Raw genomic sequence first — 14,655 nt, 5'->3', positions numbered from 1 at the left:
ATTCATCCAAAGTAAACACGGGTCTGACTCTACCAGTGGCGAAGATTGGTTAGGGCCCGGGATGGCCCCGGCTCACCCTGTTTTTTTACGCGGTAGTGTAAATTTACCCGTTTTCGGCTGAATTTTTTTATACGTAGTGTGAATTTAGTAGTTTTCGGCCGAAGTTTTATATACGTAGTGGGAATGTAGCCGTTTTCGGCCGAGTTTTTTTATACATAATGTAAATTTAGCCGTTTTCGGCCGAATTCTTTATACGTATGTAAAATTTAGCCGTTTTCGGCCGAAATTTTTTATACGTAATGTAAACCGTTTCCGGCAGAAATTTTTTATGCGTAGTGTAAATTTAGCCGTTTTTTGGCCGAAAATTTGAGCCCGCTCCCTTCGTTTGTGATATTTTTTATACATTTTAAATTCGCCCCCCCCCCCCCCCCGGGTGTCTTAGTCTAAGCTTCACCACTGGCCTCTACTCCTTTATAATTAGATTTTTCACAAATTTAACATGAGTCGTCGTCTGTCTTGTTTCCAAATATATAAAGTAAATTTCCCCATCCTGATCTCTTCTAAAATACTAGCCACTCTAATTTCTCTCAATATAACTTTGTTTCTTATTCGGTCTAACCTTGTGTGTTTATATATACAGTTTATATCCTCGTCTTTGTTACCTCTGACATATATCCCGCGTATATTCTCATTTTTGTTACCTCCGACTTACGTGCTTGTATAGTTGTATGGCCACGCATGTATATCATCTCTAATAACAAAATAGTTTTCTATAAAAGAACACTTAGTTATAAAAATGAAAGTAAAGAGTGTTTGGAAATGCAACAACAAATCCGATGTGTGTGGTAATAAATATAGCTTTGTGGATGCGTGTTTTTGTTTTTTTTTTTCATACGAGAGATGCTGTAACCGGTTTTAGTGCTCAACGTATTTACTGTTTTATCCTTTAAAATAAAGAAAAAATCACATACAGTATAATATGAATAAAAACGTACAAAAGATAACTTATTTGGAAATTGGGTGTCTAGAAGAATACTAATGATGGCGTAACATTTTGTTCAGTCAAGTTTTCCTTGCGAATGACTATTTTGACTGAAGCTTTTCTAAAATATATGGCTGCCAACACATGACCACGACTCTACCTTTATCCCAATTACTCTACTTTCAAATTGCACTTGATTAATGCGTATCGTCAACAAATATTAAATTGAATGTTTGATCATAAATGTCATCTGACACATAGTCTTTTATCATTTTTATAACACGTGAAAATCATTTAAATCCAAGAGTTTCTCTCACAAACATGAATATAACTAAAAATTTATGGATTTGAGTTCCAGTACGTAAACATATTTAATTTAATCTTCGGTTGAATCTATAAACATGTTTAATTAAACAGATTTACGTTCAATTCTATGAAATAGGTTTGTGAATTGACTCATTTATTCTATACTATAAAGTGGGTCTACACATGTATGCATATTTTTATGCCTTTTGTAACACGGATCCTGGATAGGTGTTTGGTACAATCTTTAGTGCATGTAGTATAACATTTGGTGCCTATGTGGCTTTTCATTTTGTGTCTACTCTAGCATTTACAACCGTGTGTTGCGACGAGCTATTGAAACGCACACGTAAAAACACTAAACTCTAGACACGTTAGACGGGTCAACTTGCGATATGATATTCTAATGAAACTCTATGTGGCTTAGTCAATTTTTATAAAGTAAAAATAAACAAGTTTCTAAGTATATCTTTATTGTTATGGAAACTAATTTATAAATATTGTGTATATAATTTGTAAAAAGAGCTTTAAAAATTGTAAAAGTTGTAAACTTTTATAAAACGTTGTATAAAATTTGTAAAATAAAAGAGTAAGTAGTTTATAAATTTCGTATACTTTTAAGGGAAAAGTTAAATCACAAATGGAGACAAAAATAAAAAGTGTGAGAAAGATTTACGGCCATAAAAAACCAAAAAATAAAATAATAATATTAAAAATCATAACTCAATATACAAATATGAAACGAAAAGATTTTAAAAACTAAAACGTTTCCTTCATCTTTCCCGTAAAAAAAGGACGAAAAGACACAATGCCGAGAAAAAAGACACAATAACGAAAATTAACAAAAGAAACAAGTATAAATAAAGAATACACAATTGATAGCAAAATATAGCACAATATCGAATAAAATGTAATACAATATTGAGTAATATAACACAATATCAAGAAAAAAATAAACAATGTTAATGAAAAAAGACACAATTAATGACAAAAAACACAATGATACATAAAAGACACAATAATATTTTTTCCTCGACATTGTTTTTTTTGTTTTTAAATGAGGAAGGCGTTAGAGACATTATTATGTTTTTACTTTTTTTTTCTCTTTGTTTATTAAATTTTGAGTTATGATTTTTTATCACTTTTTAGTTTTTTTTGTCATTACAAATCTTTCTTATTCTTCTCATTGTTATTCCCTTTTATAAAATAACTTGACCCTACATTTAATTACCTAATTTATTTAATCCAACATGTAATAAAATTTATTTGATATAATAATATTTTGATATACGTAGATGTGTTTGATGTATGTATGATAAGAGTTCCCAACTCATTTCTATCCTTATATCCATATAATTATATTAAAACTAACTATATTTTCTTTCCTTTGTTTAATTAAATAATGTTTTTATACCTTTATTATTATCTATTATCTTATCCACTAACAACCACTTTAAAATATATTACTTTCACACGTAACATGTTTCTTCACTCACAACCACTCATCAGCATACATTATAATTTACAAAACTCACACATATAATTATAGGGCAAGAGCTAAGAATGCTCTAAGAGACATGGAATAATAATCATCTAGATAACTAGTGACTAAACCAAGAATAAATGTTGGTAACAATAATCACAGCATATGGTACAACCAAGAAAGCATAATATGAAGTGAAAAGGAACTGAAATCTAAAAATTGTTATCAAATTAGAGTTTCCTTCTAAAAAGCACATATTCAATGAGGCTACAAGCCATTGGGTAACATAAATATAATTAATGTCAATATACATGCATGCTACATATATACATGTCAAATCGAGGAACATTACTTATTGGAGACCTAGATTCTAGAAAGACGACTACCCATTTATACCATGTATTTTCAACTAATTCAGTTTTAAATTTAGTTAAAAGGTGTTAAATTAGACGTGCTTACAGGTTGGCGGATAAAACCTCGCGTGTATCCATAAATTTTATATGATCTTCATTTCGACATGGAATTACTAGTGAGCCTGAAAATCTTGGCTTCCCACGGCCCGAACACAACTCTTGCATGCTTGTTAGTACAAGAAGATGCCATCTCAAGAAAGAAATAAGAAAGTAAACAATTAAAACCTATAGACACGTGTGTGTGTGTTTTTTTCCGAAAAAGATGAGTGGAATAAGAAGAGAAAGAACGTTATCACACAAGTGGAATGATTGATGAAGAGTAATGCAACTTAATTATGTAACTATGTCAATGTTGTAAAAGTAGGATTACAAGGCCGAGTACTCTCCGAGTACTCGCTACAAGGTATGTCATCGAGGCGAGTTTCTTTAAATCCGCCTAGTTCCTAAGAATCAGTCAAATGTGGTGAACCTCAGCTAGAATCACATCTTATCGGTGAACTTGGACCGATTTTGATTAAAAAATAAAACATATTTGTTATGTCAATAATATTAAAGAACAAATATTATTTTTTTAATTAATGATTAGTAATTTTTAGAATATTTTATATTTAAAAATATATTTCTTTTATTTATATTGGTATTAACCTATTTTGTTATAAATATTAGTAAACTTATGATATTTGACATATATATAATAACCAAATATTAATTTTCTTTATATTTTCCATGTCCGAGTACTCTCCGATTACTCCCCGAGTACTCCGAGTACTTTCTCCAAGGGGGTTGGCCGCCTAGGGACCGCCTAGCTACTTTTGCAACATTGAACTATGTAATTCTTGTAATAGCTTGCACTTTAGAAGGACTATAACTGTAACTATGTAATCCTTGTAACAGCTTAAATAAGTCGTTATAATACAATTATACAATTACACCAAGCACCCCTCAATTAGTTTGGATTGATGAAATTCTTCTTTCTTTGGATTCTTTCTAAATCTAAGCTAACAATGCCTTTTGATGACCAACCATGATTTAGTGTCGCTAGCGAAAGTAGAGAGATAAGGAGATAAAAAAGAAGACAAAAACCACAACACCCTGATAGCATATAATGCAAGGAATAACTTGTTAGGTGTTCTATACATTGATTATGTATATGAAGACAAGAAGAAAGTTATAACGTAAACATTCTAAGGGGGTGTTTGGAATTCTTTATTTTTATCTCCTTATGACTTTTGAAAAAAGTTATAAGTTGCAAGTTTGCGACTTATCAACTTTTCTTTCACACAACAAGCAATTCCAAACACCTGTATAACTTTTCAAAAAGTTATAAGTAGGCTAAAATAAGAAATCCCAAGCATCCCATAAATTTAGGGTTGTAAAAAAATCCGAATTCAAACTTGAATCTGAGTTATCTGAAAATTTCAATAACCGAAGTATTCAGATTTGGATTCGGATAAGCTTTTAAAAATCTTTGGATATTTTTTAAGTAGCTGTTTGAGATTCTTTAATATGTGTATACTTTAGGTTGTAGGCTAGCCTAATAAATTCCCAAAAATATCCAGGGTGTGACTTATCTATTATACACAACAATAATTTTACCAAGATAATAAAAAACTTTAGTATCATTAGGGTTTGTTAAAAATACTAAACCTTATTAACTGGCCACCCCCAATGTATATATATATATATTTTATTGGCTAGCAGAGAACTTTCTAATATTCCTAAATCTACATAATTGTTCACCACATAGCACAAACCCTCAATCTAATATCATTTTCAACACATATTTAGCTAGAATTAAGTGATTAAAAGGTAAAAAATATAAAAATGCCTATATTTCAGCTTCAATAAAGGAAACTCACACCTGATTGTTAACGGATTTCCAACTTGATGGTCGCTATCATATACGACCTTGACTCCTTATGCGTTAGGTTTATTAATAACGTGCTTTGTCATTCCTCATAGAAAGCTTAGGACAGAGGAATAGGGTCCCGCACTTTTTATCGCTCACAATATTTTCGACAAATATAACTTCTTGTAAAGTGTTTGGATTATCGTATGAACAAATAACCTTTCACTTTGTTTGTAACATTAAAATTCAATGTGTCGTTCACAATTTTATCCATAGCAAACCAATGCCAGAATGGATTGTTCGACACTAAATAAACAATTTTTAAAGAATTCAAATCTCATCCTTTATATTAATCCCATCCAATAATTTGAAATATTTTTTAATGGTTTCATCTAATTATATAATCTATAGCACTTTCAAAAATAATGATAGAAATTTAGACTCACTTTTTCAATTTCATTATTTGTGTAGTGTTTTTCAATGAAAGAAAGTCAAAAGATAACTAAAAAAATCAAAAAAATATTATGTAACTGAATAAAGATAAAGATAGATACGGGTAATGAGATATAAGATACTTTAAAAAAATAAATAAAATTTATAAATAAATTTGTTTTGTTAGCTAAATATTAAGGATATCTACAATTTACTAATAGCAGTAACATATGTGAATGCAAGTAGAAGCAGTGTTTGTTGGAATCAAACCCCATAACTTGGGTAAATGTATTGACTTAAAAATAATCATACTACATTGTTAGGAGAATAAGCTAATCGACTTTAGCGAAATCCGAATAAGTGAACCGACTTTAACCGAATAGATTCCAGTTATTATAGAAACATGTTTAGATTTTAGCTTTTGTCTTACACCATAACCAACTCATACTCATCCCTAAAAATATGTTAAATGACCTAATAACATTAAAGAATTGATGTGCCATAAAACTTTAGGTCTTGTCATTATTCAACCAAGATGTTATCCAAATATGCTAGTTAAAGAGGCTAATATACAAAAAATTATCATGCTTAACTTTTAAGTTGTAATCACTTGTTAAATAATTGAGAGTTTGATTATCTAAAAGTTCTTTCTTTAATCTAATACCTCATGGAAATGTCATGGAAATAAAATAATTAAAAACTAATTAGAAAATAAAGTAAAAACAAAATTATGTAAAATAATACAATAGCAGTTGAAAAGCTATAAGTGACATTTGAATATAAAGAGCATGTTTGGGATTGCTTTTTTAAAGTGTTTTTGGAGGGGATTTTGGATATTTTACATCTCTAAAAAGCCATAAGCACTTTTAAAAAGCAATCCCAGACACCCCATAATATTAAAAAAAATGATTATCAAATAAAATCAAGTCATAATATTTAAAACCAAGACAAAACACATTGATTCCATTCCAATTAAACTTCATATCTCCCCTGTGGTTCAACCTTATGCTCTGTTCTTCATATCAAGATTCCTTCCAATTTCTTCTTGATTCTAGCAAAAAGTCATATATTCTTGATCAAATTAGAGTGTTGGAGTTAAATTTCAATTGGGTTATGCTGTTTGATCATTAAACAAAGTATGCTAAACGTGTTGCCGGATTGGTTGAAGATCATCTATGTCGTTTTCGCCTTCTGTTCTGCTCTGTTCTTTGGTGTTCTTAAAAGTTAGTACAAATTTGACTTTTTTTTTGTTGTTTGATCACCTTGACTCTGTTTTTATTCATGTGAATTTGCAGGCTGATTTTATGTATGTATGAATATCGATGCAGGTATATTGGTCGGTCCGATTGCGGCTTTGATTCTTATTATAGGAAATGTTGTGGTGATTCTAGCTCTGTTTCCTACACATGTTGTTTGGACCGTCTACACCCTTCTCAAGTATGATGTTCTTATTTCTATATTTTTTTTCTTTTTGGTATTTTTGGGACAAAATCAAGTGTTTTGGTGCAATAATTTTCTCTTTTTGGAGTTGATTTTGAAATGAGTGATGTGACTTTTCAAAGTCAATTTTGGGCTTTGATTTTTAACTTATATGTTTTATTTTTGATTTAAATGACAGGTATCATAGATTTGATGCACCATTGAAAGTAGCCTTCTTGTTTGGTTTGCCTGTTCTGTTTGGGCTTTGGTTGAGTCTAAGCATAGGAGGCAGTGTTCTTGTTGGTATTGGTTATGGTTTCTTTACTCCATTGATTTCATCTTTTGAAGCTTTTAGACAAGAAGATGAATCTAATAAGTTCTATCACTGCATTGTGGTAAGTATACCCTTATCCCATTAATTTTTAACATGCATAGACAAGAACTATTTAATACAAAACCAATTTTAAGTGGAAAACTGTAACAACCACGTAAACACAATGTATGTAAGATATAGTGGGAGAGAGAAAAACAATGTTATGTAGTTATATAACTCACTTATCTATCACAACCAAAACAATATGTAAAAGGCAACTCCAATAAGGAGTTGTTGCCCGGATTTAGATGCTTAGGTGACGGTTTTTGCAATTCTTGCTATTGAGGGTGGGTTAGTTTTAGGGTGGACGATTATGGCAAAGAACGTCCAAAACCTGATAGTGGTGGTCCCGTGTCTTTTTGACGAAGCCTTTTTTTCTTTTGTGTTATTGGGCTTCTCATTGGGTGGGATTTTGGGGTTTCCGAAGAGTGAATGTTTTTTTTTATTTGACAACTAACTAGACACGTTTGTATTTTTGGGTCTTCTTATTGTGAATGGTTATAATAATCTTATAGTTCTCTACATATATTGGTTGTGTTGAATGGTCTTATGGTTGTTTACATACACATATGGGATTAAAATGTTTGAATTGAATGTCAATAGGATGGAACACAGGGCACGATTAAAGGAAGTTGTACGGTCGTTAGAGATTTTGCTGACATTTGTTATCATTCTTACCCGCTCTACTTGAAGGAACTTCGAGAAACCCCCTCTTCTGATGAGCTTAAAACTCTTAGGTACATGCCACATATGTGTTAACCGTGATACGAATAATTTACACAAATGGTCCTTGTAGTCTGGTTAAATATACAAATTTCACCGATATTTTATAATTATGGATTTCAGGTTGATTCATGTGCCAGCATGCATAATTGTGGGATTATTGGGAATAATTGTTGATGTTCCTATGTTCACTGCGATTGCGGTAGTAAAGAGTCCGTACATGTTGTTTAAAGGGTGGCAAAGACTCATTCATGATTTGATTAGTCGAGAAGGCCCGTTTCTTGAAACTGCATGCATACCGATTGCTGGTGTAACCATTCTTGTATGGCCTATTGTTGTCATTGGGAGTGTTATCATGGCTATTGTTTCAGGCATTTTAGTTGGCTTGTATGGCTCAGCTATTGTCTATCAGGTTTGGGCTCAAACCCTCCTTTTAGATCCATTTTTAACTTGTAATTACGTCAAAACCGTGCACTAACATAACTTCAAAGGTCATAAGAATTACTTTTTTTTAGATTAACGTTTGACTTCAAGAGTCAAACTTGATTTGACTTTTATGGCAACATGTAAAAGATAAAAGAGAAAGTAGCATCAGTTTTTCTAGCTGAAGCATAATTATTTTTATATACATTTCATTATTTTAATTTGTAACTAGTATTAATATGCAAAATGAACACATTTTTTTTGGGCTTAAACTGACCATGTTCTAGCAATATCATGAAAACTCATGTTGTATTTGGGTTCATGTGTTTGATACAGTTTTTGGGTTTGTATAAACTTTTCTAGTTCGTGTCTGGTTTAACTCGTCAACCCAAGAACATGAGCCTATAAATATCCCTAAATTGAACTTATGTTATATGGGTGGAAGTACAGGAAAGGTCTTTCAAGAGGGGTGCTGCTTATGTAATCGCAATGGTTGCCGAGTTTGATGAGTATACCAATGACTGGTTGTATCTTAGAGAGGGTTCTGTATTCCCCAAGTGAGAGCTCATTATTTAATTATTAGTTATTATTTTCTTTATAAAACTTTTTAACACTTGTAGCATACTTTATTTTGTTTATAGGCCAAAATACCGAAAGAAAGGAGTTTCACATTCAACAGATGTTTCAGTTGTTGGCGACAGTCGGTCATCTGATAGCAAACACGGTGGTCATCCGATGCAAGCTCCTGGTGTAATGTTGATGCCTAGTTTGTCATCATCGAGATCGGTTAGGGAGGTTATAAGGGAAGTTAAAATGGTGCAGGTAATCCAAGAAACCATTTATTACAAGTACAGATTACAAAACAATATAAGAAAATGTTTTAGCTAAAAAAAGTGATCACAGATTTGGGCCTTTGGGCCTAATGGGCCAATTATCTGTATAAATTAGTCCCAGCCCTGTTCTTATCTGGCCTCTTGTTAAATACTAAGTCACATGTGATTGGTCTTCTAGGCCTGATCTTAGGCCCATTCTTTGTCTTGATTAGTCCTTGGCACTTGGCAGTCCTTGCCTTGTTTTTAAGTGGGCTCTTGTAAAATACTGCTGTACGGAATTGGGCCCACGATACTAAGTGGACTTATAACAAGTAATATTGGGATTGGGTTTCTAGGCTTGATCTTGAGGTGGGCTCAGGCTTATTTATTCTCTGCTTGGTTATGTGTTTTATAAAATTTTGTTATGATTAATAATATTTTTATCCAAACAACATTACAGATATATTTTCCAAAATACGTAATATAAAAAAATAATACTGTTATTATATAGGTTTGGGGAAACCTGATGCAATCTACTGAAAGTGTGGGGAAGGAACTACTTGATGCAAATGTGATAGCACCCGGTGAGCTTTATGATTGGTTAAACGCCAAAAAAGGAAACGAGTCAGCCATCATTGGTATCGGGTTACCTTGTTACTCGTTCTTCCAGAATCTTCTTCGCTCGATCAAAGTTGGTTCCGAGGGTCTAGTGCTTCTTGATGGGCTTGAAATAACCCATTTGAATCGACCCCAAGATAGATTACTAGACTGGTTCTTTCACCCTATATTGGTCATCAAAGAACAAATTAGAGTGATCCAGTTGAGTGAAGGGGAGATAAGGTATTTAGAGAAAGTAATTCTGTTTGGAAGCGATACACAACGTATGGAATCTTGGAATAATGGTAGTTATGTACCTGAAGAACCTCTTAGGTTAGCTCAGATTCAAGGGATCGGCAGAAGGTAGAAATTGTTTTTGCATATATATATATATATATATATGCTAGTTTTATGTGGTTCGTTTATTGATGTTTAAGAATCGTTTTGGCAGGTTGATAGGGCTAACACGTGGTGCAACGAAGCTGCCAACTTTCAGAAGAAAGTATCGACAAGTGATCAAGAAGTTGATCCTATATTGTATGGCTAAGGACGGGACAACGCGGTCTATGTCTATGAGATCAGTTGCAAGTGTGTAGGAAAATTTTGATATGAATCCAAGTGTTTGTTCATATTCTTTTTGTGGTTTTGTTGCTTATATACTTGTTTTGGTTTGTACAAAAGGTTGGGGGCTGATTTACATAGAAGAATTTCTATCTTTTAGTGTACAATCATGATCTTAGATTTTTTTTATGGCTTCCCGTAACCTCATGTCATTTCACTAAGTTCATACACTTGAAACATATGGCCAATGTTATAATACTTCTTCTTAGTATTTTATATTCATTGTTAGATTTATACAAGATTTTTGACCAAATAACATTTAAACATTGTCAAAACATAACAAACAGGTAAAGTGTTTTTATTTCAAGTCTTGTATTGCATCTATTTTACCGGTAAAACATGCATATATTCAAGGTTTGTGAAGCTACCAACATTAAATTATTTTATTACAACAACTTGTGACCGCTAACAACATGTTCCATGTAAAATGTTTTTTATGTTGTCAAACGTCATCCCCCAACAATGCATGTGTAGTCAACGTAGTACACATTTATTTTTGCCAGGATTGAGTACGATTTATTGTTGATGGTGCAAATTTAGTAATTGATGATCGACATTATCGTTATTTAACCTTGGTTGTGGTAATTACATTGACTTAACAGAGATTTCTTTACCAGATTATGGTTTATGGAATATTTTGGGGTTTTTGAGTGTAGATATAGTTTTTTTTATTTGATTCGGTCTGTTTGGGTATTTGTACGTGATTCGGTATTTTGTCCGTACACTCTTAACAAATTATAACAATCAGTTGTCTAAGTTGAGTCTGACACCTCTATACAAGATATACAAGTTCGAAACCTGTCTCCAACCGATAGCCACTAACAATTTTATGTCCTTAGCTTTCATGCTTTAATAATATCTTATAATAGTTTATTATTTGAATATTGCTTAAAAGTTAGAACTCAAATGTTATTGGTTTTGTTTATGGGTTTTTAATTTAGGGGTGTAAACATTCTAAGCCCAAGCTTGTTCAAGCTTTTTTTCTTAACTTGAGCTAGGCTCGTGAGTTGCTTTTTCACACTTCGGCTAAACTTCTTTTATTATCTTTTAATTAAATTATACACATTTTTCTTTTTTAATGCATTTTTGAGAAAAAAAACACAAACGACCCTAAACTCATCTCGACCTCGTCTAGTACCTTAAACAAGCCAAGGCTTAGCCTTAACTCGTTTGTGTGATGTGAAATTAAAATATTGAAGTCGAAAAGAAGTAAAAGTTAAAGATTCACAAGATTCGCTTCTCTCCGTATATATGAAGGTGATGCATTTAGCTGTTGTTCTTCATACATGGCTGCAATAAACCTCCCATCCACAGCAGCCTCTCTCCATCGTCACCATTCTTTACCACAATCCTCAATCTCACACTCACGCTCTCTTTCTCTCTCTAAAACCCCCAAAGACTACACCAATTTACTCAATCTCGCTGTCCAAAATGACAACAACCAACTCACCATGGCAATCCACGCCTCAATTCTCAAGCTTCAACAAAACCCACCTTACCTGTTCAACACCCTTATCACATCTTATCTCAATTTGGGCCTCACAACTCACGCCTTCAAATTATTCAATTCTGTTAATAACCCAGATGTGGTTACATACACGGCAATGGTCTCTTGGTTAGCCAAGTCCAATCGAGAGATTGAAGCTGTGAAATTGTTTTTTCAAATGAGGGAACTGGGTATTGACCCTAATGAGTATAGTTTTGTGGCTATGTTGACTGCTTGTGGGAATGTTTTGGATTTCGAATTGGGTTGTCAGGTTCATTGTTTAGCTGTGAAAACTGGGTGTGTGGATGATACTTTTGTTTCGAATGCTTTGATGGGGTTTTATTGTAAATGTGGGTGTTTGGGTTATGCACTTAAGGTGTTTGATGAAATGCCTGAGAGAGATGTTTCTTCTTGGAACACGGTGATTTCGGGTTTGGTGAAGGAGTGTGAGTATGAAAAAGGTTTGGAATTGTTTCGGGATTTGTTACGGACGGGTGGGATTCAACCGGACCGGTTTACGCTTTCGACTGTTTTAACTGCTTGCGCAGAACATGCTACAATCTTGGAAGCCCGTGAAGTTCACGCGTGTGCGTTAAAATTCGGTTTACAAAACAATCTGAGTGTTGGTAATGCATTAATTGGGTTCTATAGCAAGTGGGGTAGCATAAAGGATGTAGTATGTTTGTTTGATTCAATGCCTGTTAAGGATGTAATAACATGGACACAAATGGTATCTGCTTATATGCAATCTGGACATATTGAAATGGCACAGAAGGTGTTTGATGAAATGCCTGAGAGAAACTGTCACTCTTATAATGCCTTGTTACAAGGGTTTTGCCAGAACGGTGTCCCGTCTAGAGCTTTGTTAATGTTTTGCAGAATGATAAAAGAAGGTGTAGAGTTGGATGATTTCTCATTAACTATCCTAGTCAACGCGTGCGGGTTGCATGCAGATAAACGCACCAGCAAACAGATACACGGGTTTGTGTTAAAGTGCGGGTTCGAGTCAAATGACCGTATTGAGTCTGCATTGCTTGATATGTGCTCAAAGTGTGGAAGACTAGCTGATGCAGAGACCATTTTCCACTCCAAGTCGTTAACCCATTCGAGTTCAAGCATATGGACATCAATGATTTGCGGATATGCTAGAAACGAGCTTCTAGATGAAGCAATTTCATTATTCTACGAAGGTCAAGCTGAACAACATATATTCATTGATGAAGTTATATCAACTACGGTTCTTGGTATTTGTGCAACACTAGGGTTTGACAGAATCGGGGAGCAAATTCATTCTACTGCTTTTAAGTTAGATTTACTCCGTGATATAAAAGTAGGAAATGCGTTAATTTCGATGTACAGCAAATGTGGCAACATGACTGCGGCGTTTAACGTTTTCAATAACATGAAATGGCACGATATTGTTTCATGGAATAGTTTGATGGGCGGTTATATTTTTCACAAGCAAGGTGATGAAGCATTAGATCTATGGGAAAATATGAAAAGAAAAAACATAAATCCAAATTCCATAACTACCCTTTTGATAACCTCAGCATACACGCACACTACCTCAAACATGGTTAATGAGTGTTACACATTCTTTCACTCAATGAACACCGCTTACAACATTGAACCGGATTTAAATCATTACGCCTCATTGGTTAATGTTTTTGGCAAATGGGGTTTACTTGAAGAGGCCGAGGATATTATAAACAAAATGCCATATGAGCCGGACCCGTTTGTATGGAGGGCTTTACTTGACAACTGTAGGGTTCATATGAACACTACTATTGGCAAAAGGGCTGCAAAAGAGATTCTTGCTAAAAAGCCAAACGACGCTTCTACATACATACTTGTATCTAACTTATACTCGGCATCTGGAAGATGGAATTGTTCTGAAACGACTCGTGAAGAAATGAGGGAAAAGGGTTTTCAAAAACGACCTGGAAAAAGTTGGATTATTGTTGAGAACGAGGTTCATTCGTTTTATGCGCGAGACAAGTCACATGCACGTTTTAAGGATATATACAGTGGGCTAGATATACTGGTTTTGGAATGTTTAAAAATCGGTTATGTACCAGATACCAGTTTTGTGCTTCATGAAGTGGAGGAACATCAAAAAAGGGATTTTTTATTCTACCATAGTGCAAAATTAGCTGTCACTTATGGTCTTTTAATGACCAAAAGTCGAATGCCGGTTCGTGTTATGAAGAATATTATGTTATGTGGGGATTGCCATAGCTTTTTTAAGCATGTTTCTATTGTTACCAAGAGGGAGATTCATATCAGGGATGCATCAGGATTCCATTGTTTTGTTAACGGTGAGTGTACATGTAAAGGCAAGTGATGTATGTAAACTATGAACATATGTGTGTTTTGTTGTGAAATATTATATATGTTGCATATGTAATATTTATGATTAGTTGCTCTTCAAATAGAAATCTCTCTCTGTAATTGACTAGAGGTGGCATTTTTATCTCGTTTATTTATAAACGATTAAACGGGCTAATTGTTTTTTTTTGTTTTTGTTTCTAACTTTAACGGGCTGATGGGTTGAATGCCACTAAAAATGATGCATCTTTAGGTTCTGCTAACTGAGGTAGAGTCCTCCAAATAACTTCTGTATTTGTATAACCATAAATATGTTTTGAACTCGGGTTCCTGTATCCATTAACCAAAAGTATCAAGATTATAGCGTCCTAGTCTGGGTTCCAAAATAATAAAATTAAAACTTAACTGAAA

At 33.3% G+C, this 14,655-nt stretch overlaps 2 protein-coding genes across 2 annotated transcripts; both read left to right on the top strand.

Moving 5' to 3' along the window:
* The first annotated feature begins 6,434 nt into the window (after positions 1-6,434).
* On the top strand, positions 6,435-10,491 carry LOC143635323 (putative membrane protein At3g27390). The gene is made up of 9 exons (XM_077103183.1): positions 6,435-6,685; positions 6,791-6,899; positions 7,081-7,276; positions 7,858-7,991; positions 8,101-8,389; positions 8,851-8,957; positions 9,042-9,222; positions 9,724-10,172; positions 10,261-10,491. The coding sequence occupies exons 1-9, from the start codon at positions 6,601-6,603 to the stop codon at positions 10,403-10,405; spliced, it is 1,695 nt and encodes a 564-aa protein (XP_076959298.1). The 5' UTR covers positions 6,435-6,600; the 3' UTR covers positions 10,406-10,491.
* A 1,194-nt stretch (positions 10,492-11,685) lies between these two features.
* On the top strand, positions 11,686-14,390 carry LOC143635322 (pentatricopeptide repeat-containing protein At5g03800-like). Its single transcript, XM_077103181.1, has one exon. The coding sequence runs from the start codon at positions 11,717-11,719 to the stop codon at positions 14,258-14,260; it is 2,544 nt and encodes an 847-aa protein (XP_076959296.1). The 5' UTR covers positions 11,686-11,716; the 3' UTR covers positions 14,261-14,390.
* The last annotated feature ends 265 nt before the right edge of the window (positions 14,391-14,655 follow it).

This window comes from Bidens hawaiensis, unplaced genomic scaffold (genome assembly GCF_021521415.1).
Source record: "Bidens hawaiensis isolate Kalapana, Puna unplaced genomic scaffold, B.hawaiensis_p1.1 tig00007430_1, whole genome shotgun sequence".
NCBI lineage: Eukaryota > Viridiplantae > Streptophyta > Magnoliopsida > Asterales > Asteraceae > Bidens > Bidens hawaiensis.
Note: the sequence above shows the minus strand (reverse complement) of the source record. Positions and strands in the feature narration are given on the sequence as shown.